Raw genomic sequence first — 14,108 nt, forward strand, 5'->3', positions numbered from 1 at the left:
ATGTTATAAAAAATATTTACCCTCTGTTCAGAAATATTTTGTGTCAGCCCATGCCCACACGTGATCATTTCCTATCTTATATTAGTATATAACTTATAAACACCATGTTCCAAGGTGCAATTATCCGTCAAATATATTCAACTAGCAGGGATGGTATATCTACCTTCCTTCGAAGCAATGACTTCCTATTCTCCTCCCCCACATATACCCACCCGCTATATGAAGACACATAAAAAAGAACTGAAAGAATCGTTCTAACCACGACTTTTCCCTTTTCTTTTTCTGTTCTTTGAGTAATGTCCAAGCTCTTGTTCCATTCTCTCCTGCTTGTATTTCTCATCATATAATAACCAAATACACAAACAGGAATAAATCTTTTTACATGGAAAAACAACACCAAACCAGAATTATTTCTCATGTTTTGATCATCACCATCATCATCTTTCTTAGCTTTGCTTCTTTTGCTTTATGCATCATTTGTGAATTCAAGAAATCAAAGGTATTTTCATATTATATACTTCAAACAGCCACTTGCTAATTTTACGTGGGCTAGCTCCAGTCGTTTGAACTTAGTAGTTGGCGGGTTTTAATTCTCCGTTTTGCAGAAAGAGGAGATTCGAGTGGATGGAAAGTTATGCTATTTGCCTCAAAGCCGGGCATTTGTTTATGGAATTGCAGCTTTGATATGTTCCTTCATTGCCCAAGTCATAGGGACAGGGTTCTTCATTTTCTGTAGAAGATCAGCCGATTTCAAGTCTTCAAAGAGTTCCTTTGCAAGTATTATTTTGTGTCTCTCATGGTAACTTCGTTTCAAACCCACTACTCAATTCGATTTGCAATATTCGATACTATATCAGATTTGACATTCGATTTGTTAAAGTAAAATGAAATGGTTTACAACTTTGAAATTGATAAGATTCAGTAAAAGCATCAGTACTGTTTTTGTTGGTAAAATTTTCCAAATAAAACCGAATAATGTTTATATGCGGTTTTAAAAATGGTGTTATGCCTGACGTACTTCTTTAGTTAAAACGTACATATACCAATTCTAAAGGATAACGACATTCTATTTTTAGCCGCGAATGTATCATTTTGAAAACGTTATTATTCTGGATTAATTAATTTGTGTTCTTGAAAGTAGGATATATACTTCTGCCTTTTTTTTTTTTTTTTTTTTTTTTTAGTTAAAGATGTCATATATGTAACTAATAGTTCCATTTTGATGACGATCTTCTTTCAAAATAATTATGAAAATTATACAAACGGTGTTGTTTTCTACAAAGAGACTTCCGAACAACATCAAAATGTGAAAGTTGAGCATCAATTCTTTCGTGTTTTCTATTATAACCGTTCAATTATAATATCATATTTTAAATATTTTCTTATTAAATTATTATATACTGAAAAATCTATCCATTTAAAAAAATATAATGCATTTTCTATTTCGAGAATATTATTATAACTTAATATATTTTTCAAATTAAATATTGTTTCTATTAGACAAAAAATCACCAATACATACATTATACTAATAAACAAACAAACGGATTCGTTTTACATGGAACTATTGAAGCCAAGGTTTGCACCTCCATGAAATTAAAACTTTTTGTAATTTGAAATATAAAAAAAAAAGTTGAAAATCTGTATTTTGAGTTATTTTATTTTGTAGTCGAAAATCTAGATCCTCCCTGTTGTTCCCTTCATGAGTATTCATATAGAGATTCAAACTCTTAAAATTTGATAGAGTAAATTATAGCAACGTTTGAATTAACAGCTTTGGTCCTTAAGTTTAAAATTTAATAAATTATATGTCTGTGTTTTGTAACCATTGCACTGCAAGTCCTGGCTTTTATCATTTTTGTAACAATATATATATATATATATATATATATATATATATATATATATATATATATATATATATATATATATATATATATATATATATATATATATATATAGAGTTAGGTTATTTTGTTCTAACTATCTATTATGTGCATGTACGATTCATTCTGAACCAATCATTTTAGTTATTTTAAAAAAGTAATTAATGCATATTATATGTTGAAGATATAATGAGTATTAATTAAATCTTTAACATTTAATATGTATTAATTACTTTATTAAAATAACAAATATGATTGGTCCAGAATCAATCCTACATGCATACAATAAATAATAGAAACATTTGAACCTCTATATATATATATATATATATATATATATATATATATATATATATATATATATATATATATATATATATATATATATATATATATTCATTTAGATCTTAATTTTAATAGAATTAATATAGATTGTTTATAAAATTATTATTATTTTTTTAAATCAATTATCTAAGTTATATAAAATCATATTATTATTATTATTATTATTACTTATTTTTAGATTTATTTAATTATCTTTCTTTTGGTTAATATTTTTAACGTTTTGTTTGAATATATTATTTGATATTGTTTTTTAACGTTTTGTTTGTTTATAACTTTTTTTTGTTATTTTTATATTTTTTCGAATAGAAAAATTAAAATAATAACCTAAATATTTTTGACATTTTATTTAAATATATTATTTGATGTTGTTTTTTAATATTTTGTTCATTTACATTATATAATAATGTTTTTTTTTACATTCAGTTTTATGGTTCTATGTGTTTTTCGATTACATAATTCGTTTATATGTTAACACTTATTCATTTATTGCGTATAATTATATTTTTTTTATAACTATTTATGAAAAAAAACCAAAGTAAAACTATTCAATCTAATATATATATATATATATATATATATATATATATATATATATATATATATATATATATATATAAACCAACATCAAATAATTTTAATGGAAGACTAATAGTTATTCAGGTTATTGTTTTAATTTTTTTTATAGAAAAAAAACTCAAAAAATTTATATGATTTAAACAAAGAAAACATTAAAAACCAACATTAAACAATATATACAAATAAAACGTCAAAAATATTAAAAAGTTTTTAAACCAAAAAAACAAAGATAAATAGATAAAACAATAAACAATAATAATAATAATAATAATAATAAGAAAAATAATCTACATTAATTCTGTTAGAATAAAGATAAATAAACAATAATATATATATATATATATATATATATATATATATATATATATATATATATATATATATAGTTGTTAAAAGAAAAAAAAATGTAATTTGGTATTTTTATATGGAGTAAGGAAATCTAGTGCAATATTCACAAACCACATAAATGTAACCTATCAAAATTTAAACTTAGGGACCATAATTGAAAATTCAATCAAGGACCATTTCTGTAATGTACTCAGTTTGATATTATCATGAATTATATATATATATATATATATATATATATATATATATATATATATATATATATATATATATGTATATAAACTATTTAAAATGAACATTTGGTAATTATTGTTTAAAAATCCAAGTATTTAGAAAGTTTGGATTATTTAAAGTCGTGAAACATAATTTCAGATTAAAACATTTCGGTGGTACAACCTGATCGGGACCTCTACCACTCTTGTAGATCACTGAACTATGCGCCTGGTACACATGAAAGTCTTTAATCAAATAAAACTAAGTATTCAAGAACAGAGAATGAAGAAAATTATATTATATTGTGTACCAGAATTCATATATTATAAAAGAAGACAAAATTAAACATTTTGTCCAAAACGTACCAAAACTGTCATATAACAATTTTCTAACCATTATAAAACTGTCACTAAAATCCCCTCAAAACTGGGTATAGGATTAGGGCACAAAACGACTATGCTCCTTGGACCCTGCCAGAGGTTGCCATCCCTTGGACCCTGCTGCTAAGGACGATGTCCCATGACCTCCATGAGTTCAGGGGCTTCCCGTAAATAACAATGTACTTTCAATCAAAACAAAGTTAAACAAATATGAAATCTACACCATCCTAACTTGTTTTATATTTACCAAGGAAAATTTGATCAAAAAATTAATCTCATTACACTTGAATAAATATTAGTGATACAGAACACCCATAATTATGTTATATATATATATATATATATATATATATATATATATATATATATATATATATATATATATATATATATATATATATATATATATTTTTTTTTTTTTTTTTTTCTAAAATTATATTATTTTAACTATAGGACGAGTTTTTTCATGGTGTTTATTTTGATGGGAATCGCATCAAGCATGAGCCGGAAACAGATATACGGGGAAGGGTGGGTGGACGGGAAGTGTTACCTTGTGAAGAAAGGTGTATATGTTGCTTCTGGAATACTTTTCCTTATCGCCATCATTTCAACAATCTTTTCGTGTTTCTTAATCCTTAATATGCATCGACCTGTGCACGCTCAAGTGAAATGAGATATAACTCACCCTTTAACTCTTGGTCATATATAGTGTAAGCCTAGAAAGATTATATATATAGATATATTTTCTTCTTTAACAACATACTTGTAAAAAAAACAAATTTTCAGTGATATAGTTGGATCCTTGTAATTAATTATATTATTTACACTATAACTATGTTAAATAACATAAATCATAAATAAGATTTGAAACTTGCACAACAAAAAAGTTAAAAGAAATTATTATTCTTTTTTTATTTTATTTTTAAGTAAATTACACTAATGGTCTATCATGGGCTTATGGATAACCTGCGAGTTCAAAATCTAACTATTTTTTTTCCACTTGGACTGTCCATTAAATTTCAATTTTTTTTTCTTTATATATATATATATATATATATATATATATATATATATATATATATATATATATATATATATATAAAGTTATAAATGATATTGGCCCACCATGCCCCTCACCCACATGTTTGCGCATCGTCTCACTAGTAGAAAACAATAATTTAATGACACATATTGCATGTCTTAAAAGGGTATAGATGACACGCAAATGCGTGTCATTAAATCCCATGTCATAAAACAAGATGAGACATATTTGCATGTCATACACTTACGACACATATTTACGACATACATTGCATGACCTTAAAGCCATGTTATAAAGAAAGACGTCACACATTTTTGCGTGTCATATTTTTAAATGTTTTTTTGAAAAAAAAAACTTATTTATAGACTTAGTAATTTTCAAATTAAATGAAAATTAATATCTCATAATAAAAAATAATATATCATACAAAAACAAAATAGAAAAAGGCAATCTATTTCACAATATAGTGTACGTCAAATACAAATAACCATTCCAATGCTAAATAAATTGAATACATTAACTTTTTGATCATATTATATCAATTACCTTAATAAAACACTATCTTCAATTCAAACTTATGTTTTGGTAATGTGATCAACTGATTAAAAGCATAAACGCAACAATTGCAACATAGAACCTATTCGATTCGCGAAGATCCTCTTTTGGTAATGTGATCAACTGATTAAAAGCATCCTCTAGTAAATGATCATGTCTCATCTTAAAAATGCTTCAGTTAAAAAGAGAATGAGACCCCTACCTTTCCTTAATCGTAGCAAGCTATGTATGCGTAGTTTTGATAAAAATGAAATTAATAAAAATAAATAAATAAAAAGTATGAAGCTTAAATGCAAGAACTAGCATGAAATAACAACTTATTGCTATTTATTAGTGGTAAATAAAGCTTAACTGCAAGAAATAGCAAAGTACATTGCTATTTCTTGCATTTTGGGATATAAAAGGACTTGTATAGTAAAAAGAGTAATTTTTGTTTCAAAACAAATAAATTAAACTATGTTGTTGTTTCTTGCATTTTAACCAAAAAAGGCTTAAATGCATGAAATAGCAACTTAGTACTACTTATTTAAGGTAAAGGAAACTTAAATGCAAGAAATAGAAAAGTAGATTGCTATTTCTTGCACTTGGCAACATTAAAGGACTTGTGTAGTAAAAGAGTATAATATGTTTTTTTTTTCAAGTTAAATCAGTTAAAATATGCTGCCATTTCTTGCATTTTAACTAAAAAAAACCTAATTGCATGAAATATCAACTTACTAGCACTTAATTATGGTAAATGAAGTTTAAATGCAAGAAATAGAAAAGTACATTGGTATTTCCTTCTTGAAATACTCTTTTCTTACAACCCACCACTTGATTTTCATATCTATAGTCCCACCAATTCTATGAGAGATAATATTAATATTAATAAACACACAAATAAAAAATCAAACAAAGAAGATAAATATTACGAGTATTACATAATAAAATACTTATTTGTCTTTCTTCGTGTTCTCTTTTTGAAATTGAAGATCATGCCCATTCTTTTCAACCATTGCTTTAACCTACACACACAACACAAATCACAAGCACGTCATGAGTGTTAAAATGTTAAAAAAAGTTATTAACAAAACACTTTACATACCGTACGCTCTCAGGTACATTGCAAAATGATTCAAATGCATCATCATTATGTTTTTGGTTCATTCTAGAAGTTTTTGCCATTTCCTGAGCTTATACAACAACTATTTTTCCAGCCTCAACAATTATCTTCCTCCCGTGATTCTATGGTTGCGCTTTTTGCCTGTTCCTTTACCCAAATGTTGCCCACTCATAAGCTTCATATTTTGCTATTTGAATAACATCTTTCCCTGTCTTCAAACGAGCTTCAATGGCTGCTCTAATGGTTGAGGAGGTAAGAGCCATATCTCCACCTTAAAGTTAAATTTTTACTGCTTCTTGAAGTTCCTAGAGGGCATGAAGTCACCCCTTCGTGTCTTAATGTTTTTAAGACATATTTTGGCTTAACAATTGAATAGTACCTTCATAGTGACAACTTGTTCTTATGTTCATCATTTGTGCTTAACCCATTCCCACTTACTATCTTGTTATAATGGCAATTCCATTCTAGCCCACAAGTATGCACAACTTACAATTCCAACATTCCATGCATAAGATACAAACCATATATACAGATTAAAAAGAGAATCAAAGCTAGTTAAATAAATAATGAGTAGTAAATGCATGTCCTTTTGTTATGAAACTAATGATACAAGTCCCTTGTTAAGTGTTGCATAACTTAAAACATCCATCATCTGTGCCACCACTAGAGGCCAAAAATTTAAAGTTATAAGGTCACCGAGTAAGAGCCTTGATTGTAGCCACTTGGTTAGTGAAGTGGTTCAGAAAATGAGCCGAGTTCATTCGTGATGCTTCCGATATGTACACAATAATATCATCACGACCATTAGCCAATAAGTTCCCAGTCATTGGCCATTTCAACCCACACACTTGAATCATATACGCCTTTACTTGTGTTACATGACTCCCCACATTTAATATATTCGAGTGTTTTTTTATGCTTATTGAACTCCTGGACATTTAACGAAAATAATATATGTTCAGATATCATGGAAACATGTAGCCAAATATAAGATATAATCATTCATTTACATATATTACATAAATCATGACTACCTTGACAATATCATAACACGTGTAACAAAAAGTTTCTTTAACTTTCTATGCTACTTCAAGTGGAATGTGCTATCCTTTTTCCTAAATAAGATAATATCATGAAAGACTAAAATAGAAATTAGTAATCATGTCATCATTCACTTTATCTTTCAACTATTTTCACATACTCTTGGCTTTGCAAGAACAACTATCGAAGTGAAAATGAACATATCCTCATGATCATATGTTAGACAAAGGATAAAAATAGAGGATAATAGATGATATGAGGAGAAAAAGATCTAGCAGAATAGGTTTTCCCTAAAACTAAAAGATCATGTGTTAGATAGGGGACAAAAATAGCAATGTACTTTCATTTATTTGTATATTATAACATTGTAATTTCATTTATTTATATTTGAGTTGATTATTAAAACAAATTTTTTATTCTACTAGGGGGACATGTTAGCGTTTGTTTGTCCTCCCTGAAAGTGAAACATCATTAGCACAAAAATGGGTTTTAGTATCAATAGAAGGGGTTATAGAACCTTTAAAAAATCAATGATGAATTGTATAAAATACCCTTAAATCATGCCAAATTGAGAATGTCATTTCACAAAAAAACAATAATCATAGAAAAGTATTGCATAAAACTACACCTAGAAGTCTCTATTGTCCCATGAAATAGGTAATTCGTTAAAGATATGAATAAAAAGATGATTGAAGTCGAACAAGTAATAATTTAAAACAGTAGAATCATCATAAAATCTAAGCCACATTCACCTCTTAGATTCAAAGTTAACATAAAGCAACTACCAACTAATAGCAATCAAGCTTACAATCTCATTTCAAAATCTATTCCTGGATTGCTTGTAGATACAATCTTAAGCCACACGATGAAGAATAGCAAAACTATTCGATGGGATGAATCTATATGAATTAACAGAGGGAAAATGTGATTCAACATGAACAAAGCCCATCTAGTGTTGTATCTGCCATACCCTTGGACCAATATATCAACCTTTTCATAAGAAGAAAAGAAAAATAAAAGAAAAAAAATGAGTCATAAATCTACCCTATTTGCAACAAAAGAAAGAGTGCTCTTAAAAATCTGAGTACTAAGGTTTTATTTTTAGATCAAGGGAGAGGAAAGGATTAAATATTGTGAGTGTAAGCGTCAGTTAGAAAAAACCCAATCTACCATATTTGAAGGATTGATATCTTACTGAATCCCCAAATAATATTTTTTGAGACCTCATCTGATTCTCTCTCTCTCTCTCTCTCTCTCTCATCTCTACACACACGATAGGTATTAAAATTGCTGAAAGAAGAAAATAGATTTGCACATTCGTATCATTAGTCTTACTCTTCAATATTTTAATTTGAACAACTTATTTTCTATCTTGATTGTGAGAAAGTAAATCTCAGACAGTTCACAGTGATGGTGGTGGTGGTGGAATAGGGTTATGGAAATGTGAAAATAATACCTCCATGGATTGTTTGTGATAACTTACACCCCCTACAAGATTGTATAGATAAGTACCGACCCGACTTTGAAATGGGTCGGTGGGTACATGTAACACCCTGTTCCGAAAGTATCTGTTTATGGATTTCGAAGGCCAAAGCTTAGGGTGTTTTGGTCCTTTATGGGTTTTGAGTTTTATTCGAGAGTTTTTGGGCCGGGGGTGTGTCACTAGAAGCGTAGGGATTCTCTCCACCTTTTCGTGGATATAAAGTTCGTCGGAAACGGACGTGGAATGATGGAGTTATGACACTTTGAAGTTATTGACGTTATTGGCCCTTAATGGAAATAGATGACAAAGAAGAACCATGCATGCAAGGTGGTAAGCGCGCGAGTACGCCCAACGTAAGGTTGGGTTACGCCCAACGTATAAAGCCATAAGGTCGCGGGTGCATTAGGCGTAAACCCAATGTACATCCAAAGTCCAGAAACCCTAAATTTTAGGGCATGCCACTATAAAAAGAATGATAAGTCTCAAGGGTCAACCTCCATTTCACCGTTGGACAGCGACCACAAAACCTTAATCCTCCCTTGAGTTTTCTTGAAGCTTTGGTGGCCATTAGTTAGCACTTTGGTGTTATAAAACCATTTTCCAAGCAAGGAAGGAGCAAAGCAAGGTGGTAGATCAAAGGAGAAGTTGTAGATCCGGGACTTTTGCCTCTTTCCAGACACTTTCAAGGTATAAAGTTCTGAGCTTGATGATTGTTCTCTTAGATCTCTTTTAGGAGGAGTTTATGGACTCTTTTAGTCCAAAGAATGGACCTTTATGATGAAATCTTGTTTGTGAGCTTAGGGTTGCCACCCTCAGAGCTAAAAGGGTCCCATAAGCAGTAAAGTCTCCATCTTGAATGTCTTAATGGGTTCATGCATGAGATCTAGCCCTCTTTATGGAAGTGGAAGATCATTTTTGGAGCATGGGCTTGTTTGGGCCAAGTAAAGTCACCAAGTCAGTAACTTTATAGTTAAAGACGTAGAAAAGGACCAAGATGTATAATTGTAGCTTCCGAAATAGAGTATTAAGCACTTAATGAGAAAAAGGCTTAACAGGGGGAAGTACGCTGAGCATACATGCTGGTACGCCCAACGTACACACCACTGGCTAGGACGCTTAGCGTACGTGAATGTACGCCCGTGTACTTTGTTAGTTTGCGCTTTGCAGTTTTGGGCCTCGGCTTGGGCCATGCTTTGGGTTCTTGGGCCTTAGTGGGCCATCAGAAGTCATATAATATGGGCCAAGGAAATGATTGGGCTTAAGGTAAGGCCCATTAGAGGGATTGGGCCCGATTTAGCAAATTGGGCCATTAGTGGGCCACTAGTGGCTTGAGAAGCTTACCTAATATTGGGCCTTAGTTTTGGGCCTTAGATATGGACCAAGTTGGAGTAGGGGTATAATGCTCATTTTACCCTAAGAAGGATTGTTGTATTGGACTAAGTGATGTTTGGTATTGGTAGTTCGGGAAGCCGAAAGGTCACCAGTTCGGGAATTTGCCAGTCAGCAACGAGAGGAGTATCAACAGGGTTTAACAGTGCAAGGTGAGTCTCCACACTGTGTGCATGGTTCTACGGCGATAATTCCGACCCATTATGCTGTATATAGTAGGAAGACCCGGGGGTTAGCCCTAGGCATTATCATGTTATATGTCCCAAATTACGATCCGAAGCCGGGCGAGGCCCGAGGTATGTTAGTATGCTAGTTATACTTGTTGTCTGTGTGATACTTGTATGTGCCTGGTAGGGAGGTGAGTATAGGCGAGGTCCCTCATCTCATCACTAGCTAACTATGGACAGGATTCCGTATCTCATTATTTGTAACACCCGTTTATTTATTAAATAAATAAATAAATAAATGAAGGACTCGTAGCCCTAAATAAATAATTATCTATAAAAGGATGGTCATGAAGAGCTAATTGTCGCCATTTTAGAAGTCGAGGGTTAAAAGAGTAAGTTCCGGACTCAATTTGTAAGTAATATTAAAGGAAGGGACTACTTGGTAATTAGTGGGAATTAATTTGAAAAGATTGCATGGGGTCAGAGGCTAAAAGGTAAGTTTGAGGCTTAATTTGAAAGGATCTTGTAAGGAGGGGTCAAACTTGTAAATATGTCAAATATTTAGAATGGTCGGGGTTTAAAACCCGCCACCCTCACCATACAAACCCTAAACCCTTCATCTTTCAGCCACCTCCATTCATCCTCTTCATCTTCAACCTCCGACAGCCGTCCCTTTCCCCCACCTGGTCCGTTCTCCGACAAGATAGCGGCCACCAAGCAATTACCCGGCCTCCTACTTTGTCGACCGATTGAGACTCCATCTCGCTATCGCCATCATTGAGCCTCCTTGTCACCGGAAACATTAAAGACCGACGAGGGTGGAGGGCAGCCTCCAGGCGCTGTTACGTCGTTGATCGCCGTTAGCAACCAAGCCATCAGACCTTTTCCGCCTTGCCGCTGTCGCTGTTGTCACTCCGACGAGAAGAGGCTGAGATCGGAGCTGGGTGTTACAGAAGTTCTTTCTCTTTCCCTTGTACGTGAAGCCACCGGCAACTAGCTAGCCCACTGCTCCCATGTACCAGCCGATCTACAACGCCCTTCTCCGCCTCCTTCCGTCGTTGTTGCCCCATCATGTGTGCCCTGCCGCCACCGCCACCTCAAGAACATCGTTGTTACCGCCAAGCGCCACCAGGTGGTGGCTATAGTACTAATCCAAGCATAAGATGTGAGTGCGGGTCATTTCAGTGTTGTATGTTTGGTTTGTGTGTTTGGAAAACCAAGAAGGCCACCACCACCACTCACCACCGCCGGCAACCAAGGTGGTTATGTGTGTGTATGTTTAGCTTAGTTAGTGGGTGTGTTACTTTGGTATTTTCATTGTAATTGTAACAAAAAAATGGAATAATGAAAGGAACTTGAAAACCACCACTTTAGGGTAGTGGCTGCCGCCTCCTGCCGCCACCCGCCGCCGTGTCAGGTGGCGGTGTGCTTGTCTTGTGAGTTGACTCGTTTGGGGATGTTTGAAACCCCAATGGGCCCAAAGAAGCTCAAATGGGCCCAATGAAGCTTAATGGACTCTAATGGACCTAATAAAACCCTAAGGGGCTTAGTAATATTTTAGTGGGCTTAATAGGCCCAATAAAGCCCTAATTGATCTAAAAGCCCAACAAATAAATAAATGGGCTAGTATATGGGTTGGAAACACTAATTAGTGTTTGGAAAACCCTAATGCAATGAAACCCTAATTTGGGATAATCGGGACACACGAGAAATTATTTAATAACTTGGAATATTAAATAATAATCATTGGCGGAAATTAATCTAAGAAATATTGGACTTAATGGATTAAGTCCTTAATGGGTTAAGTAGGAAACTTAACCCTAATCATCATTTTATGTGAAACCCTAATTTCACTTGGGTTTATTTTTAGGCCTAAATGATTAAGATAATAATGGACCATCCAAGAGCAAGCAATTGAACTAGAATAATTTAATGGGCTTAGGGTAAGGCCCATGTAAGGGGTTTAGGCCCAATTTGGAAAATTGGGCCATAGATGGGCCATAGTTTGGGCCTTAATAATTACATGATGTTGGGCCTCAGAATAAGACCATGTATAGGCCTAGGCCAAATTTGGAAAATTAGGCCATGTGTTGGGCTTTGATTCCTAGTTGACTTTGGGCCTACGGATTGGGCCTTGGGCTTGAATAAGCCAAGCTTGGGGTAATGTAATTATCCAAAGTAAGTGTTTATGGTTATGTAGTGGGACCCAATTATTAATTGGGTGATGTTTTGATATTGACAGATCGGGAATCTGTCATCCAGCAGCTGGGGTTGAGTTTGCGGGACTTCAGCAGTGTGGGATTGTGTCTACCGGACTTCAGCAGTATGAGGTGAGTTACCTTCCAGTAAGGGTGGGTCTACAGCCACAATGCCGGCCCACCAGTAGGAGTTGTTGTTAGATGATTGTCTTTGTGATAATTGTCTATGTTTGCTACTACCTGTTATGTTTATGTGCTAGACAGATTATGATACATGTGATATGATATTATGCGGTGGTAGTAGGGGGTGAAATAGTCCCCGGATACCGGTTGAAAGATACCGAAGGGGTAGGTCGCGCACCCAGATATGCCTGACACTATATTCATGTATGTTATGCTATGTTAGTATGATGTAGTGGTACGGGGTGAAATAGTCCCCGGTTACCGGTTGAAAGATACCGAAGGGGAGGCCAACACCCAGATATGCTAGGCAGTTATCCGGTTGAAAGAGACCGAAGGGGAGGTCAGCACCCAGATATGATAGGCAGTTATCCGGTTGAAAGAGACCGAAGGGGAGGCCATCACCCAGATATGCTAGGCAGTTACCGGTTGAAAGATACCGAAGGGGAGGCCAGCACCCAGATATGCTAGGCATTATGTGTTTATACAGTATGTGGTATGATGGGGGAACTCACTAAGCTTCGTGCTTACAGTTTTTAATTTTGGTTTCAGGTACTTCGTGTTTAAAGGAAAGGAGTCGGTTTGATCGCAGCGCATCACATTATGTTTTCCACACATGAGATCTTTGGGATTACACTCTGATATGGTTTTATGATAATATGTTTTGATTACTGACACTTTGGTTTGACACGAGATATTATTATGAATTTTTTTAAACTAATGGTCCGAATTTCCTCCTGTCTTCCGAAGGACAGAGCACGGGATTGGTAGGAGGAGGTTGGTCATGCCATTGGGGATGATGTCGCATTGGACGCGATGACATGGAGTGATTTCTCGACCAGGTTCAGGGCCGAGTTTGCACCAGTGATTAAGGTGCAACAGTTTGCACGAGAGTTTTAGGATTTGCGGCAAACTACGGAGACAATGGCAGAGATCTCCGCCAAGTTCAGGGAGATGGCTCTTCATGTTCCATAGTATGTCGCAGGCGAGGAGATGAAGAAGGCCCTATATCACGAGATGCTAAGGAGTGACATCAGGGAGTTTGTGAGCAGGTCCAACTGCAAGACGCTGGAGGATATGATTTCTTGGGCCAAGGAGAAGGAGATCGATCTGGAGCACCTCAGGAAGAGGAAGCCGGAGGAGGTTTAGGTAGCCGCAGGTTCAGACAAGAGACCCAAGGGGTCGGACGTGAGATCGAGGGAT

The 14,108-nt window shown here is 33.7% G+C and overlaps 1 protein-coding gene across 1 annotated transcript; it reads left to right on the forward strand.

The window, feature by feature from the left end:
• The first annotated feature begins 244 nt into the window (after positions 1 to 244).
• Positions 245 to 4,556, forward strand: LOC145059095 (chitin synthase, putative (DUF1218)). The gene is made up of 3 exons (XM_079006960.1): positions 245 to 499; positions 606 to 799; positions 4,202 to 4,556. The coding sequence occupies exons 1-3, from the start codon at positions 383 to 385 to the stop codon at positions 4,419 to 4,421; spliced, it is 531 nt and encodes a 176-aa protein (XP_078863086.1). The 5' UTR covers positions 245 to 382; the 3' UTR covers positions 4,422 to 4,556.
• Positions 4,557 to 14,108: the final 9,552 nt, after the last annotated feature.

The sequence above is a fragment of the Lactuca serriola genome, chromosome 6 (assembly GCF_051521515.1).
Source record: "Lactuca serriola cultivar US96UC23 chromosome 6, Lser_US96UC23_V15, whole genome shotgun sequence".
NCBI lineage: Eukaryota > Viridiplantae > Streptophyta > Magnoliopsida > Asterales > Asteraceae > Lactuca > Lactuca serriola.

Bases quoted from the DNA above. Each gene is read 5' to 3' on its own strand.
- LOC145059095 (XM_079006960.1), top strand. From the start codon at position 383: ATGGAAAAACAACACCAAACCAGAATTATTTCTCATGTTTTGATCATC. The intron at 500-605 runs GTATTTTCATAT...TCCGTTTTGCAG, and splicing joins GTGAATTCAAGAAATCAAAG to AAAGAGGAGATTCGAGTGGA. The intron at 800-4,201 runs GTAACTTCGTTT...TTTTAACTATAG, and splicing joins ATTATTTTGTGTCTCTCATG to GACGAGTTTTTTCATGGTGT.